This window comes from Aulonocara sp. 'chitande type north' Nkhata Bay, linkage group LG15 (genome assembly GCF_057382095.1).
Source record: "Aulonocara sp. 'chitande type north' Nkhata Bay isolate Kocher_YH1m ecotype deep benthic linkage group LG15, A_spYH_male_GT1.1, whole genome shotgun sequence".
Taxonomy (NCBI): domain Eukaryota; kingdom Metazoa; phylum Chordata; class Actinopteri; order Cichliformes; family Cichlidae; genus Aulonocara; species Aulonocara sp. 'chitande type north' Nkhata Bay.
Genome location: NC_141358.1, coordinates 33,807,322 through 33,824,654, shown reverse-complemented (window position 1 = coordinate 33,824,654; position 17,333 = coordinate 33,807,322). Strand labels below are relative to the sequence as shown.

At 43.4% G+C, this 17,333-nt stretch overlaps 1 protein-coding gene across 5 annotated transcripts in view; it reads left to right on the top strand.

The window, feature by feature from the left end:
- Positions 1–17,333, top strand: part of ankrd6b (ankyrin repeat domain 6b) — a 77,319-nt gene that overhangs the window by 17,493 nt on the left and 42,493 nt on the right. For 3 of the 5 annotated variants that reach the window (XM_086263001.1, XM_086263000.1, XM_086262999.1), the window contains exon 1: positions 6,258–6,397. Coding sequence is in view for 2 of the 5 variants with exons in the window: in XM_086263002.1 (XP_086119128.1) it covers positions 6,272–6,397 (126 nt within the window). In the remaining 3 variants the exon portion in view is untranslated. Of the gene's footprint in view, positions 1–6,046; positions 6,398–17,333 lie in introns of those variants that run through there. The other 2 variants (XM_086263002.1, XM_086263004.1) reach the window with 1 other exon arrangement.

Genomic DNA, 17,333 nt, shown 5'->3' with positions numbered 1-17,333 from the left:
TTGCTTGATTAAGCAACTTTTCATACCCCATTAGTAATGTAATCAATAAACAGTATTAACAATTGTAAAACAGAAATAACATACAAACATTTATTCATAATACAGGCATTACATCTCTTTTAATAATTTTCCCTTTTCAACTTAAGAAATTCAGCTTGCATGGATTGTGCATGAGAAGGATGTTTTTTTCTGGAGTGAGCAGGTTGCAGGTTTTCCTCCCCTGACCCCTGTGAAAAGTGAGGGCTTGGCATTTCTTGTTTTTTGTACTCAGTTTTGAGTTCCTACAAGTTTGCACAAAAGCTTTGTTGTCTAGCTGTGAGCGAAGAGCCTCACTGTGACTGCCAAGGCTTCTTTGTGTGCATGGGTCTCTGGCTGAACAGACTCTTCAGCAGAATCAACAGGAATGTGGTCTGGGAGAGAATTCCCCCCTTTTTTAATTCAGTTTCACCTGGCAGCAGGGAGCCATTCAAATGTTACTATGGTGCATTGGCACTCTTTTCAGCCTCTGTCAATCAGCCTCCGAGAGTAGTGACATAGGCCTGTGAGCTTTCTTTGCCATTCCACCGTTTGTGTGATCTTATTTTAATTTTTTGGGGAAGTTTCAAGGAAACTTTCAAACCTCCAAGTCTTATAACAGACTGCATGGTTTCTACAAATCTATGTTGCTTATGGCAGCGGTCCCCAAACGTTTTTGCGCCATGGGCCGGTTTAATGTCAAACAATATTTTCACGGACCAGCCTTTAAGGTGTCGCGGATAAATACAACAGAATAAAATGATACGACCAAGACAAAAACTGTGGTATTTTGTAAATATAATAACAAACGCAAATTCACTGTGTAATTGTGTAACTTTATTAGTAGCGTCCTCCTGAAATGTGCCAACTAAACTGAAAGTAACATCCTCCTCTCTGCCCCTTAATGCTCTCTGGTTGCTGTGGTAACACATAAATATTTCTTTCAAAATAAGACACACAACTACACCACGGGAAAAGACCCAGGGAAACCAAGTTAGCAATAAAAACCCTGAAAACCATAAATTTCACACCTAAGCCTCAACTCTCACAGCCTGGTACCAAACGACTCACGGACCGGTACCAGTACGTGGCCAGGGGGGTTGGGGACCACTGGATTATGGGTTATCAGTATTACTGACTAGATGGAGATTTTGGGTATAAGTCCTGCTATGTTAAAGAGAAGCATCTCATGGTCATGTCAAAATTCCTACTCACTCCCATCTACATCTAGAAAAAACAACAGACGCATTTTGAGCAGAATCAGGCAGATGCCTACAGATAATTAAGCCATTTTCTGTCCCTCTTACTGACCACCTCCCCAGCAGACATCTAACTGATAGTCATCACAGTGCTGTAAAAGGTCCTTTGCAATGTTCTGCACGCCCCAAACGACCTCAGCTTGTCCAGCCGATAGGGCCAACTTTGCCCCTTCTTTTCCAGAGTATGAGTGTTATGTGACCAGTTCACTTTATTGGATTTCGTATTGTATTTGAAGTGCAAAATATAGAGGGTAAAGAGAAAGAGAGGGAGCAATGTTCCCTGAGGGGCCCCGTGCTGCATACCACCACCTCACAGACATAGTCCTTAATGTACTGTGGTTTGTTGGTAAGGAAGTCGATTGACACAGTCATTGTTTTTGCAGACTTTTCTTTCCTGTCTTCAATTAGGATAGAGTTTATTCATTAGGTAGATCAGAACTCCATCATATAGAAAATCTGTTGAGGGAATTTAACCTTTGAGTTCCAAAGCAGCATACAAGAAACATAAAGGATTTAGTGTCTCTGTAAAGAGGAGTAGGCCAAAATCTCTCCTTGGCTGTGTGCAAATCTGGTGACTAAGAACAAGAAAAATCTTACCGTTGCGCCACAATGTTTTACTTGAGGATCAAATATTTATTTCCCTCATGGACATCTACATCAATTTGTAACTTTAATTGAATGTGTTTTTCTGGATTTTTGGTTGTTACTCCATCTCTCAATTATTGGAAACTACCATAAATATGAGAGATTTTAGCAATTTCTTTGTAAATGAGCAAACTTACAAGTACAGTAGGGGATCAAAAAATGATTTCTCCCACTGTATCGACATGCCATAGCCTGAGGGACAGCGAATGACCCAATTATACACACAAACATGCATGTTAAAAAGATATCATACACATTAAATAACTTATAGGTGCCCAGTTGTGCAAAGGTTTAGTGATATTAAAACTAATGATGTCAGGTGGAATGAACTGGCAAAAGAAAGCTATGTACCGCCATATTTTATGTGTGAGTTAGGCTAAAAAGTTAGTGTCTCTCTTCTCTGGATTTAGCCATGCAGGCCTGTGGTGCATCGGTCCTGTTGATCTCTTCTGTGCCATGTTATCTCATTCTCTGCTGTTTCCTGTAATGGAAAAAAGAAATAAAATAGGACTGTCATCATAGATAGACTTCAGGAATCAGATGGACCATGCCTCTTCCTCTGTGGAATAGAGCTGTACAATCAGTGCTGAGTGGAAATGCTGTTTTACTCTCTCTCACTTCCTGTCTAAAACGTAGGTTACAAGCTTGTATATTGCTTTTATGATGTCCATGTAAAAAGAAATCATGACAAAGTGCAATAATTTTACTGATCATGTTTCTTTGTGTAGTGATACATTTCTCTGTTGTTGAGGTTAAGGTTACAAAGATTTTTTTTTATATTTGTTGTCATCTCCAACATGTCATTTCTTGTGCCACCTGTAGCACAGAAAAACGTTCTGGCTTCCAGGGTTTGCTGTTCTCTTATGATTGCATGGACAGCTTAACTTTAAGAGGCCAATAAGTGACAAAAGAAAACCTTCAAACAAGTTATGACTGTTAACATTGCATTGTTTGTCCACCAGAAGGCAACGTCTCTGTTGCTATTTAAGCAAATACAACAATCAGCTGACCTGAGCAGAGTTGGCTTGCAAAGAAGTAAATAACTACATGTAACAAACATTGAAATGTTGTAGCAATCTGTTTGTTGTGTATGACAGAAAGAAAAAAAGTTTGGAAGATCAGATTTTTAAATTAGACACAGAAAGACATGAGACGTGTGATACAAAATGTTGGTGTTTTCTCCCCCTTTTTTCGCCCCTTCCCTTTTCGACCCAAAGTGCTTGCTCATAGAGGGTCATATGATTGTTGGGTTTTTCTCTGTATGTATTATTGTAGGGTCTGCCTCACAATATAAAGTGCCTTGAGACAACTGTTGCTGTGATTTGGCGCTGTGTAAATAAAATTGAATTGAATTGGCCGGCTGTTAATTTGTGGTTTGCTTGTTAGACCTTGTGAATTATGCTCGTTGCAGCTCTGACTTAAGCGCCGATAAACACCTCACAGATGATATGATATAATTTTCTACCAGAGGACAGAGTTTATGCAAGGGCAAAAGCCTATAGCATAGGATTAGGAATTTTAGGTTTCTGACCCAATTCATATTCCAAACAATTCAATTCTGTGTTGTTTTTATATTTACTTCACCACCAGCACCAGCCATTAGTAGGACAAATTTGGCTTAGAGACAGTTAACAGTAAAGTTTCAATTTGGAGGCATTTACTAAAACACTTGTATTTGTACGTTGTTTATGACATGACTGACATGACTAAAATCATCAAATAACATCTCATTGGCATAACTCTCTCGCTTGTTCATTTACTTTCTCTCTTATCATGTTTGGTCAGAAACATTGAATAATGTAGAAGCTAGAGGGATGTTGGTTTAGTGAAACATCTGCTTGCAGTAACATAACATTTTGTCATCAACTCAGTTGTTATTTCGCTTGAGTTTTCTCTTATCACCTTCAAACACGTGTGTGCAAGGAGGAACAAGGAGAGTAAGTAGTATGACTTTAAATGACAGCAGCATAATTACTCAAATGACTTTCGTTTAATTTATGTCTGGCATGTTGCCATTTATTTTACTAGTAAAGAGCAGTAAATTTATGTTATTTAATGTATTTGTTATATTTGATTTTACAGAGATTTGCAGCTGCTTAAGTTGAGACTGGTCTTGGCTTACACATAAAATTATTTCCAAACTCTTCCTTACAGTAAGGACTGTAGCTTATTTATTTAACATTGATATTAAATCTGTACTTGGTATTTGTAATACCAAGCCAAGGTATTGGTATTGGATTGTTTTTATAGGAATCCACCAAGCCTCCATTGCTCACCTTCAGCTTGTGCAAAATGCTGCTGCTCGATTTTTTTTATCTAGTGCAAGCAAGCGGGAGCACATCACTCAGATTTTAGCTTCAAGTGTTTTACCAGTCCATTTTAAAATTGTTTTATTTGTCTTTAAGTCTCTCTAATGGTTGTGCCCCATTTTATCTGTCTGAACCGCTGCGCCCACATGTCCTGTCTCTTGCTCTCAGGTCAGCAGACCAGATCCTTTTGCTTGGTACAAAAATGCAACACAAACTCAGAGGTGACAGAACTTTTGCAGTTGCAGCCCCAAAATTATGGAATTATTTACCATTGTACATCGGGCAGGCTGTTTCGAAATGACGTTTAAAAACACAGTTTTACTCCCTGACTTTGACCCAGTGTAAGGTGTTGACTGTGTTTTTTAGCTACTTTTTATGTCCTTTTTTATTGTTTAATCTCTACAGCTCTTTTGTGTTTCTATATCTTTTACCTTCTTTTTATGTAAAATACTGTATGGATCAGTGCAGCCCTATTTAATTTTTTTAAATCAGATTTATTGTGTGACTTTCTTTCCAGTGACATATGTAAAGAAAGTTAATTTAAGTAATGTTTGAAAACTTAAATATTCATTTAGTTTACAGCTGTTTGAGCTAGTTTCAGTGTGTATTAAGGGCTTGCTTCTCAGAATCAGAATCAGAATGGGTTTATTGCCAGATGTTGAGGTTTACAACATTAGGAAATTGCTGCGGTGCTTCAGTGCAGACAATAAGAATTAAAGTGCTATGTAGAAAGAAAGATATGTGCATGAGATATACATGAGATATATACATGAGAATAAGAATTATGAGTGCTACGTAGAAAGATATATACATGAGTGCAGGTGGTGATCAGTGCCAAACATGAAATGATGCAGTGACACAGCGTAGGGTCATGTGTTAGTGGCGGGGACAATCATGTGGTTATTGTTCATGTGTCCAACAGCAGAGGGGAAGAAACTGTTCTTGTGGCGAGAGGTTCTGGTGCGAATGGACCGGAGCCTCCTGCCTGAGGGGAGCAGGTCAAACAGACTGTGTCCAGGGTGAGAAGGGTCAGCTGAGATCCGGGCTGCACGCCGCAGTGTCCTGGAGGTGTACAGGTCCTGCAGAGATGGGAGTCTGCAGCCAATCACCTTCTCAGCAGAGCGCACAACACGCTGCAGTCTCTGTTTGTCCCTGATAGTGGCTCCAGCGTACCACACGGTGATGGAGGAGGTGAGGATGGACTCGATGATTGCAGTGTAGAATTGCATCATCGTCCGTGTTGGCAGGTTGAATTTCTTCAGCTGCCTCAGGAAGTACATCCTCTGCTGGGCTTTCTTGATGACGGAGGTGATGGTGGGCTCCCACTTCAGGTCCTGGGTGATGGTGGTACCCAGGAAGCGGAATGAGTCCACAGAGGTGATGGGGGTGTCAGTCAGGATGATGGGGGGGAGTGGGGCTGTGTGCTTCCTGAAGTCCACAATAATCTCCACTGTCTTCTGGGCATTCAGCACCAGGTTGTTGTGGCTGCACCAAGACACCAGACGTTCAACCTCCCTCCTGTAGGCAGACTCATCCCCGTCCGAGATGAGCCCAATGACGGTGGTGTCATCTGCGAACTTGATTAGCTTGACAGACTGGTGGGTGGAGGTGCAGCAGTTGGTGTACAGGGTTTCTACAGCAAACCAGTCATTAAATTATCAAATTTGACCCCTGTTTTGGGGTTTTACGCTCTCACTAGATTATTTCTGTTCAACTCACTTGATTCTACCAGAAATGTACATAGGCCAAGAAACCTGAAGAATAGTGGTGTCACTGTCTGGTTTTCCTGGTTGATAACCTGCTATGGCTTGTTTCCAGTTCTCTTCCAAACAGCTGTCAGGATGAAGAGGAGGAACCCTGGTAGTGTGAAGAGGTTGTAGAACAAAACAAAAGAACAGAAGAATAAACGGCATCCTCTTGGGCTCTTCTTTGGGACTTCTGTCTGCACTGGCGCTCACTATGAGTTAGAGCATGTCATAGCCCATTTCTACAGCTGCTTTTTGGAGACAGCAGCAACCACAACTGGAGACAGCACCCTGCTTCATGAACCAGCGGGATGCAGCGGAGGTCCTCGCACTCTCCGAGCGCCTCCTCGTAGCTTCACACAAAGGACAAGTTGACAGTGTGGTCCAGCTTATCAACAAAGGCGCAAAAGTAGCCGTTACCAAGGTAAGTGATACAATTATGTACACTACCAGTCAAAAGTTTGGACACAGGACTATTTACATTGTAGATTCTCACTGAAGGCATCAAGACCACGAATGAACACATATGGAATTATGTAGTAAACAAAAAAGTGTGACATAACTCAAAACATGTTTTATATTTTGGATTCTTCAAAATAGCAACCCCTTGCTTTGATTACTACTTTGCACACTCTTGGCATTCTCTCGATGAGCTTCATGAGGTCGTCACCTGAAATGGTTTTCCAACAGTCTTGAAGGAGTTCCCAGAGACGCTGAGCACTTGTTGGCCCTTTTGCCTTCACTCTGCAGTCCGTATAATCCCAAACCGTCTTGATTGGTTTTAGGTCTGGAGACTGTAGAGGCCATGGTGCAGCACTCAATCACTCTCCTTCTTGGTCAAATAGCCCTTGCACAGCCTGGAGGTGTGTTTGGGCTCATTGTCCTGTGCTATTCAGTTATATTTTCAAATCCATCTGCATCTGTGCAGGGGCTGCTGCACAGATGGTGTGACCAAATCCTTTTCCTGAGCTGGGACTAATGAATGCTGGTAAGCTAAGGATATCTCAAATGGGAAGAGTTCTGTACCAGATAACATTAGTGAGTTGTGACCATACGCTATCCAAGATAAGTTTAAACTCCAGGAAGACAGAATAATAGTGGACCTATTAACTATGGAGACCATTTGATTTGAATCAAAGGTGAAATCAAATAGACCAATACGGCAAGGCCGGGATGGTCCATTTGGTAAAGTAAATCCGTTGGGCATCTTTCTTTGCCTTTAGACAATAATTCTGATGGCAAAAGAACCAAACGGGACAGGCAAAAAACAAACAAACAAAAAAACAAACTATGGAGACCAGTAATATCTCTACATAAGGAGGTAAGCAAGTGACAAAATCTAATCAAAACCTGCAACACCTGCTGGATAAGATGGTTATTTCCCAGTGTGAAGTCCTAACATTAAGGCCTTCCAGTTACCCCCTTCCACAAAGGTTAGCCTGACTTTCAGCAGGTTGCATTTTCCAATATCATAATTACATGGAACAGGTAGAAGCCGGGAAAAGTAACTATAGGGGCAAAGCTTACTTTCTTGTCCTGAATATTGGAACAGGACTGGACTGACATCGGAGTCTAGAGGCATTTAACTCCACAATGAACTAAAGTTTGGGGTTGGGTTAGACCAGGATGGGTGCTGGTGTGAAACGCTCCTTAAATTTACGGAAGGCAATGTCGATTTCTGTGGACTGAGAGATGGGAACTTTGGGAGAGATGAGTTTGGTGAGTGCAGTATCTGTCTGAGTGAAGTTATGGAGGGTGGTTGGTAGCGGCCACTCATCCATAGCCTTGGTCTTCTCCAGGTCTGTCTTCACCTGCATCAACACATATTCCAAAAATGTTACACATGAAATTCTCACTTTTCAGTTTTCATGTACAGCCTTTGGGGGACTTGGTTTATATGACAGCAGTGTTTACTGAGAGATTTGAACAAGACCTAAATATTGTCAAGATATATGAAAGCAAACATGTCCAAGAAATAACTTAACACATGGTTTTTAAGAGCCATGTTAGTCAAACCAAAAGACATCAGTAAATATCCAAACTGTCCTAGGGGAGTGTTAAAAACAGTTTTCCACCCATCATTCTGTGAGTCTAAGCAGGTGGTAGGCAAGTCCAGTTTTATGAAAATGTTGGCTCTGTGTAATGGTTTGAATGCTGAGCTGATGAGAGGGAGTGGGTATTTATTTTTAATGGTGATCTGCTCTGATTAACTCCATGTTAATCTATACAAGGTCTTAAGCTTATTTTACACTAGTACCTACTCGGCTTGACTCGACTCAAGCTGAGATGGTATACCTTCTGCTAAGTCTATGGCTTGTTGTTAGACTTGGGGACCACGATCTTGGATTTTGTGCAGCCATTTCCTTCACTTTTGGGTTTCAAAAATGTTGGTTTTTGATTTCTATATAGGAATCACACTCACGAATCATCGAGTAACGCGATTGACTGGGCAATTTATGGCATGGAGTCTGTTGACGTCACATTTTTGGATGGACTCAATTCACTTGGAACCTATCAGAACAGGTGCTAAAAAAGTACCTGGTACCAAGTGGTACCCCTTAATGGAAAACCCTAAAAACCCAGTCAAATCAAGTTGAGTCAGGCGAAGTTGAGCCAAGTAGGTACAAGTGGAAAAAGGCATCAGTGTCATGTTTTTTGGTTTGGCAATAAAAAAAACCCTAACAGTAACCAGAGCAGAAGATGGCTGGATGATTCTTGCTGCTAAGCATTTCCGTGTATTTTTCCATGGCCTCTCTTTCTGGCTGAGAGAGGTTGTATAAACTACTGGTGGGTAGTGTGACTCCTGGTAGAAGGTTGATGGCACAGTCAAATGGGCAGTGTGGCGGCAGAGACAGAACTTTGTCCTTACTGAACACCAGATGTATCAGAATCAGAATCAGAAAGGGGTTTATTGCCAAATGTTGAGCAGGTTTACAACATTAGGAAATTGCTGCGGTGCTTCAGTGCAAACATAGTGTCATAAATAGCACTTAAATAGTGTCATAAATAGCACTTAAATAGACATGAAAAAATAAAAGTAGGGATAAGAATTAAAAGTGCTACGTAGAAAGATATGTGCATGAGCTATACATGAGATATATACATGAGAATAAGAATTAAGAGTGCTACGTAGAAAGATATATACATGAGTGCAGGTGGTGATCAGTGCCAAACATGGAATGATGCAGTGACACAGCGTAGGGTCATGTGTTAGTGGTGGGAACAGTCATATGGTTATTGTTCATGTGTCCAACAGCAGAGGGGAAGAAACTGTTCTTATGGCGGGAGGTTCTGGTGCGAATGGACCGGAGCCTCCTGCCTGAGGGGAGCAGGTCAAACAGACTGTGTCCAGGGTGAGAAGGGTCAGCTGAGATCCGAGCTGCACGCCGCAATGTCCTGGAGGTGTACAGGTCCTGCAGAGATGGGAGTCTGCAGCCAATCACCTTCTCAGCAGAGCGCACAACACGCTGCAGTCTCTGTTTGTCCCTGATAGTGGCTCCAGCGTACCACACGGTGATGGAGGAGGTGAGGATGGACTCGATGATTGCAGTGTAGAACTGCATCATCGTCCGTGTTGGCAGGTTGAATTTCTTCAGCTGCCTCAGGAAGTACATCCTCTGCTGGGCTTTCTTGATGACGGAGGTGATGGTGGGCTCCCACTTCAGGTCCTGAGTGATGGTGGTACCCAGGAAGCGGAATGAGTCCACAGAGGTGATGGGGGTGTCAGTCAGGATGATGGGGGGGAGTGGGGCTGTGTGCTTCCTGAAGTCCACAATAATCTCCACTGTCTTCTGGGCATTCAGCACCAGGTTGTTGTGGCTGCACCAGGACACCAGACGTTCAACCTCCCTCCTGTAGGCAGACTCATCCCCGTCAGAGATGAGCCCAATAACGGTGGTGTCATCTGCAAACTTGATTAGATTGACAGACTGGTGGGTGGAGGTGCAGCAGTTGGTGTACAGGGAGAAGAGCAGAGGAGAAAGAACACAGCCCTGAGGGGAGCCGGTGCTGATGGTCCGGGAGTCCGAGACATTCTTTCCCAGCCTCACATGCTGCTTCCTGTCCGTCAGGAAGTCAGTGATCCACCGGCAGATGGGATCAGGCACATTCATCTGGGAAAGCTTGTCTCGGAGATGGTCTGGAAGGATGGTGTTGAAGGCAGAGCTGAAGTCCACAAACAGGATCCTGGCGTAGGTTCCTGGGGAGTCCAGATGCTGCAGGATGAAGTGTAGGGCCATGTTGATGGCGTCGTCTACAGACCTGTTGGCTCTATATGCAAACTGCAGGGGGTCCAGGAGGGGGGCCGTGAGGGTCCTGAGATGGGAGAGAACTAGGCGCTCAAAAGACTTCATGACCACAGATGTCAGAGCCACGGGTCTGTAGTCATTTAGTCCAGTGATCCTAGGTTTCTTGGGGACAGGGATTATGGTGGAGGACTTGAAGCAGGCAGGCACATGACATGCCTGCAGTGAGGAGTTGAAAATGCCAGAAAACACTGGGGCCAGCTCGTTTGCACAGTGTCTGAGGGTGGCAGGAGACACGCCGTCTGGGCCGGGAGCTTTCCGAGCATTCAGGTTCTTAAACTGCTTCCTCACATCTGCTTCATGAATATGAAGAGTTGTGGTGGGAGGAGGTGGTGTGAAATCCTCTTTTGTGTGGGGTGAGGAGGGGGGTGTTGTAGGTGAACAGTTTGAAGGTGGTGATGGCTCTATGGAGGGGGGAGAGGTGGGGGAATTAGTGTCCAAAGTGCCTCTATTGTTGGGGCCGTTGGAGGTGTGAAGGCTGCCTGATGGCTCGTCAAAACGGCAGTAGAAGTCGTTAAGGGTGTTGGCTAAGAGCAAGTCATCAGTGGAGTGGGGGGTTTTAGGCTTGTAGTTTGTGATATTCCTAAAACCTTTCCACACAGAGGCCGAGTCATTCTCTGAGATCTGCTGCTGCATCTTCTCAGAGTGCTGATGTTTAGCAATGTCCACTTCTTTAGTGAACTTGTACTTGGCCTCTCTGTAGCAGTCCCTGTCTCCGCTTCTGAACGCCTTTCTCTTTTCCAGCCACAGCTTTTTGAGTTTAGGAGTAAACCAGGGTTTGTCATTGTTATAACTCACCCTGGTGCGTGATGGCACAATGCTGTCCTCACAGAAGTGGATATAGGAGGTGACAGTGTCCGTAAACTCGTCCAAGCTGTTAGAAGCAGCCTTCATTGTGTCCCAGTCTGTAGACTCCAAACACGTGCGAAGCTCCTCCACAGCCTCGTTGCTCCACAGTTTTTTAGTCCTCACGACAGGTTTGGAGAGCTTCAGCCTCTGTCTGTATGCGGGGATTAGGTGGATCATAACGTGGTCAGAAAGTCCGAGTGAAGCGCGGGGCACCGCGCGATAGGCCCCGCTGATCGTGCTGTAACAGTGGTCTAATGTCCTCTCCTCTCTGGTCGGGCATTTAATATACTGCTTGTATTTGGGAAGCTCATGGCTCAGATTGGCTTTGTTAAAGTCCCCAAGAGCAATGATGAGAGAGTCCGGGAATGTCCGCTCCATGTGCAGTATCTGCTCCGCGAGTGCGCACTGAGCTGCCTGCGCATCTGCGTCTGGCGGGATGTAAACAGCGGCCAGGATGAATGAAGCAAACTCCCGCGGAGAATAAAACGGTTTGCAGTGGATAAAAAGATATTCCAGAGAGGAAGAGCAGTGCTGAGCAATCACTGTTACATCTGTGCACCAGCCACTATTGATGTAGAAGCAGAGACCTCCACCTTTGGACTTACCGGAGAGAGCGGCCTGCCGGTCCGCGCGCAGCAGATGGAAGCCCTCCAGCTTGAGCGCGCAGTCTGGGATGTTCTCACTGAGCCACGACTCCGTAAAACATAAGACACAGGAGGAGGCAAAGTCTCTGTTCATGCTTCTCATCAGGGCCAGTTCGTCAATCTTATTCCCGAGTGAGCGTACATTAGAAAGGAAGATCCCAGGAAGAGCAGTTCGCAGTCCGCGTCTCCTCAAACGCACGAGTGCGCCGGCTCGCTTCCCTCTCTTTCGGCGTCTCGCTTTCCTGGTCGGAGTCAGCAGTAAATCTGCCGCAGATGCGACAAATATTGGAAATAAATCCACAGGCGTTGTAGTCCTGTAGTTAAGGAGCTCTTCTCTGGTGTACGAGTATCCAGAGGAGTGCCCAGACACAGAAGAAATGCACAAAAACAAAACAAAAGTAACGCACTGAAGCACCAGGGCGACCATACGCGGCGCCATCTTGGTTCCATGTAGATCATGGTATTCCTTTGAGACTGAGAAAATACAAAGCAGCAAGTGCTCATGGTGGTTCTGTCTTGGGTAGGACTATAACGATTCATCAAGTAATTAGAATATTTTGATTTAAAAAAAATTGGACACAAATGTTTTGCTTTGATGCATAGTTTAACACATGGCTCTGTAGTGCATCGATTTGTTTAACAATCATGAACATTTCACCTACATTTGCACCTAAAAACAGACCTTCAATATAAATATTTAGGAGCAGCAAGTGAATAAAAAGTCTGACAATGTTAAGCCCACATAACCAAACACAAAACAAAAACACTGATAGCACAACAGCAGCAGTGCTGATGACGTTGGCATAGTGTAACATGGAGCTGGAGTCTGTTTACATACTGCGAAGAGTAAAGAGGCAGAGCTGTTACCAAGATGATTAGCTCAAGTTGAGTGAATGAAAACGTGTTTCTAGCATCCAATACAGCAGCACTTATTCCTGTAATCACCAATAAAACCTTTACTGGGAACAAGCTATCGGGAGTCTTTCATCAAAACACCTGATCAAAAAACTCCAACGAGAAGAAAAGCAAACTCTGTAGCTTCTCCTGTTTATTTTGTCTGATGAATCCAAATTTGAAGCTGGTTTAACAGAAGAGGGGCCTGAAAACTGAAGGCTCGCTGTCTCTCATTCTGCTCATACTCTAGGAACCACATGTAATAGAATAGAATAGAATAGAATTCAACTTTATTGTCATTGCACATGCACAGGTACAGGGCAACGAAATGCAGTTTGCATCCATCCAGAAGTGCTTTAGTGATATAGATATATTACAATATATATTAGCAATAATATAGATATGTGAGTATATTACAGAAATGGGTCTATTATGGTATGTTATAATGTACACGGTATGAAGTATGTTGTGAATATTCTATAACTATAAGTATGTACAGGCTGTAGTGAGTACAAGCTATGTACAGGATATGAACAGGATATAAATATGAAAAACTATACAGAATATGAAATAAATAACTTTACAGAATCTGGGATATACAGCTATACAGAAATGGGAACTATGCAAGTTGTAAACAGTTGTAGGATTAAAGATTATCGAATGTACAGAATGATTATTTACACAGAGCTATACAGTAGTGCAGTTAAGATAAGTGAGATATAATTCCTACAGAGGCTATATAAAGTGCTAGTGGTTGTGAGTGGTGGTTCAGTCCATGTTATTATTGTGTTTGAGGGTACAGTTGTCCATTGTGGGTGTGTGTATGTTCAGTCCATGAGTTTAACGTGGGTCAGATGTCAGGAGGCAGAGTTCAGGAGTCTGACAGCTGTGGGGAAGAAGCTGTTCCGGTACCTGGTGGTCTTAGTCCGGAGGCTCCTGTGGCGCCTCCCAGAGGGCAGGAGGGTGAAGAGTCCATGTGATGGGTGACTGGGGTCTTTGATGATTTTCCCAGCCCTTTTCAGACACCGCTTCCTGTAGATGTCTTTTATGGCAGGAAGTGGTGCTCCGGCGATGCGCTGGGCAGTTTTCACGACCCTCTGCAACGCCTTCTGGTCTGAGGCAGAGCAGTTCCCGTACCAGACTGTTATACAGTTGGTCAGGATGCTCTCGATGGTGCAGCGATAGAAGTTCACCAGGATGTCTGAGGACAGGTGGTTCTTCCTCAGAGTCCTCAAGAAGAAGAGGCGCTGGTGAGCCTTCTTGACCAGCTTGGAGCAGTTGGTCGTCCAGGTGAGATCCTCGGAGATGTGGACTCCCAGGAACTTGAAGCTGCTCACACGCTCCACAGCCGTCCCCTTAATGTGGATGGGTGGATGTGGGTCAGCATTCCTCCTGTAGTCCACGATGAGCTCCTTGGTCTTCTCGGTGTTAAGCAGCAGGTTGTTTCTGTCGCACCACTCAGCCAGACGATCCACCTCCTCCCTGTAGGCGGCCTCATCGTTGTCACTGATGAGGCCAATCACCGTGGTGTCATCTGCAAACTTAATGATGGTGTTGGAACCATCAGCAGGTCTGCAGTCGTGGGTGAAGAGGGAGTAGAGGAAAGGGCTCATCACACAGCCTTGTGGTACACCGGTGTTCATTGTGATGGTAGATGAGCAGCGGTTATCCAGCTGCGGTTATAAGCCCGCAGTCCGAGAGCAAAGTGCTCTAATGGGGTGATTATTCAATAATCTGCAGTAAGCCTTCAGAAGTTGTATTAAAACAGATGCAGATGACCTGTTAACTTAGTCTGATACTAGACTTGTTAAATTATACAGCTTACTGAAGGCTGACGGCAGCTATTCTATTGTATATGGAAGTGATACCTGCAGCAAACAGGGGTGAGTCTAAAGGGTGGATGGGGTGTACTTGGTCCATGTACATTTTACATATACATGGACCATTAAACACTGAGCCACTGACCTGAGGGTTGTTAGGTTAGACACTGAATTAATATTATTAATATTAATATTAATTAATGTGTACATGCTCATAACATGTTTTCAGCGCAAAACATGTCTGCTATTAATTTCAGAAAACCTTCCAAAAAGACAGACTGAAGGTACATTTTTATGCCTTTGTTTAGATTATGTAGTTGATATTTGACTATACTTGAGATTATTTATATAATTTTTGCATTTAAGAAAACGCTGTTTGCATGTTTCAATTAAACATAATGAGTTGAAGTTGGCACTGAGCTGCAGGGATCCAGATGTTTAACACTATCACAGCTGAGCTGCTGTAGAGCCAGATGGATTCCACTGACACAGCTTCCTTAGGGCTGTGCTTCATTCTTTATATATGTCTTGGGTCGAAAGCTGAGTCCACACTATGCTTTTCCAAATAAAGTATGCATTTCTTACTCTAAATAAACAGGGCAACTCGTCTCCCCTCTGCTAGGAAACAGATTTATCAATTACAGACACTATTCAGTTGCCCGTGAACGTTAGTATATGGTTTGACTAAGCTGCTGCTATATGCTGAAATTTTCAGGATTAGTCATTGAACTAACATCAGTGTTAGCTTGCTGTTATTGGAAAATGGTAAGGTTAACATCAAAGTGTTATCCCACATTGCCTTCATTATATCTATATTCATAACTGTGTCATGTCTGCAAGAATGTTCACGATATTGCCAAAAGTATTCACTCATCTGCTTTCACATATTGGCCTACCCTTTTCCCTATAACAGCTTCAAAGCTTCTGGGAAGACTTTCCTTGTGGTTTAGGAGTGTGTTTACACCTGAGTTGAAATGAGCCAATAAGGACTCCTATTAGGGTAGGTTGGCTTGTGGGACTCCGGAGGCAACTAAGAGGTAGTGGCAGGCCAAGATAATTATGGCTCTGGTAGTAACAGAAGCAAACATTCATGTTTGGAAGGCCCTCTCCCCTGCCACCTCCTCCAGTTTGTCTGGGAGAACACCAAGGCGTTTCCAAGCATGCAATCTCTCCAATGTGGGTCTGCCCCGGGGTCTCTTCCCAGTGGGACTTGCCGGGAACACCTCACTGAGAAGGCGCCCAGGAGGCATCCTTGTGAAATGCTGGAAGCACCTCAACTGGGTCCTTTCGATGTGGGGGAGCAGCTGCTCTACTCTGAGCCCTTCCCAGATGGCTGAAATTATCACCCTATCTCTAAGGGAGAGGCACTGTGTCCCAACCTATCGTTATACGTGATTCTGAGATTCTAAGAGAAATGGTATTAAGTGTGTTGTAACAGAATCATAAGCCCTTTTTTCATTATTACCTACCCGGATCGATTAGCCACAGATCAACACAACTCGACTCAGCTCAACTAGTTTTCCATTACAACCCAGTACTACCCTGTGTGTGCTTGTCATCATAGCAACACATCTGCACGTCCTGTGATGTAATTAATATGAGACAAAGGTGGACATCAAGCTAACGATATACCTGCTGCTTGGGCTGTGGCTTTTCATCAGACTCCAGGGAACACGGCAGTGTTTTTTGGAGCCATTTCCCTCGTTGCCAGTTTCAAAAATTGTGGTTTTGATTTTTTGAACGAGCCACTGACCAGCCAGTCAGTGGCATGCAATCTGACCACGTCACATTTATTACCTGCTCGGATTGCTTGAGCCCCGGCCGAGTAGGTACTAATAGAAAAGGGGCTATAATTTATGTGTGGTTACGCAGACAGTTAACCGTGCTTAATTGCTTAATACTGATCAGAATATAATCAGGTCTAAGTTTAAACTATATAACGAATAGCACTGTTACCTCACAGCAAGAAGGTGGAAGTTTGACTCTACCATCTAGCTGGGGCCTTTCTATGTGGAGTTTGCGTGTGTTCTCTTTGGGTTCTCTGACTTCCTCTGATTCCCTGTCTCTCTGTGTTAGCCCTGCAACAGAGTGGCAATCTATCCATCTGTCTTGCCATTTGGTAGCTGGGATAGTCTCCTGCGACCCTGATAAGGATAAGCAGGAGAGGAATGGATGGATTTTAATAACAGGCCTCTCACTCACACTCTTTATCTTCTGCGAGAGGAGCAGTTCAGAAGACAAACTTTTAACTCTTGGATCTAGGATTTTACAGTTGAAATTCCAGCAGAGACATCAGAGGAATTAACCGCTGTCCAAACTCTGAACTTAAAAACCTATTTTGTGTTTTTTTTGGCTTTTTCTCTGCTCATTTTTGCTGTGTTAGATTATAAGTCTGAAACAGCAATAGGATTTCCATTGTTTTCCTGCTAGATTACAACTTCTATTTTCCTGTGGTTTCCCGTTGGACTGTTATTATCAACACCAAAAACATAGATAAGTGCATCTTCAGGTCTGGATGTACTTGTCTCTTCTCAACCTCTCTCCTCTCGAAAATTAGAAAAAAAATCATCGTGTCAGAGTGCATTAAATAGAAAAGTATAACTCAAATGCTTTGATTATTGTTTTGTTTTATTTTATTTTTTAATAGTTTTGTTTTTGTTATTATTATTTGATTCTGCTTTGCTCCTGTTAATTGCTTTAATAAAATATTGAACATTTAAAAAGTCAAAGTGGTGGACATAAGTATAAACAGCTCTTACTACTCTAGCCTAAAAGTAACAGACTTTTAGGGACTTCGAGGGATCTAGAGGGGAGTTTCCTTTAACGGGTGTGGCTCATGAATGCTGGGA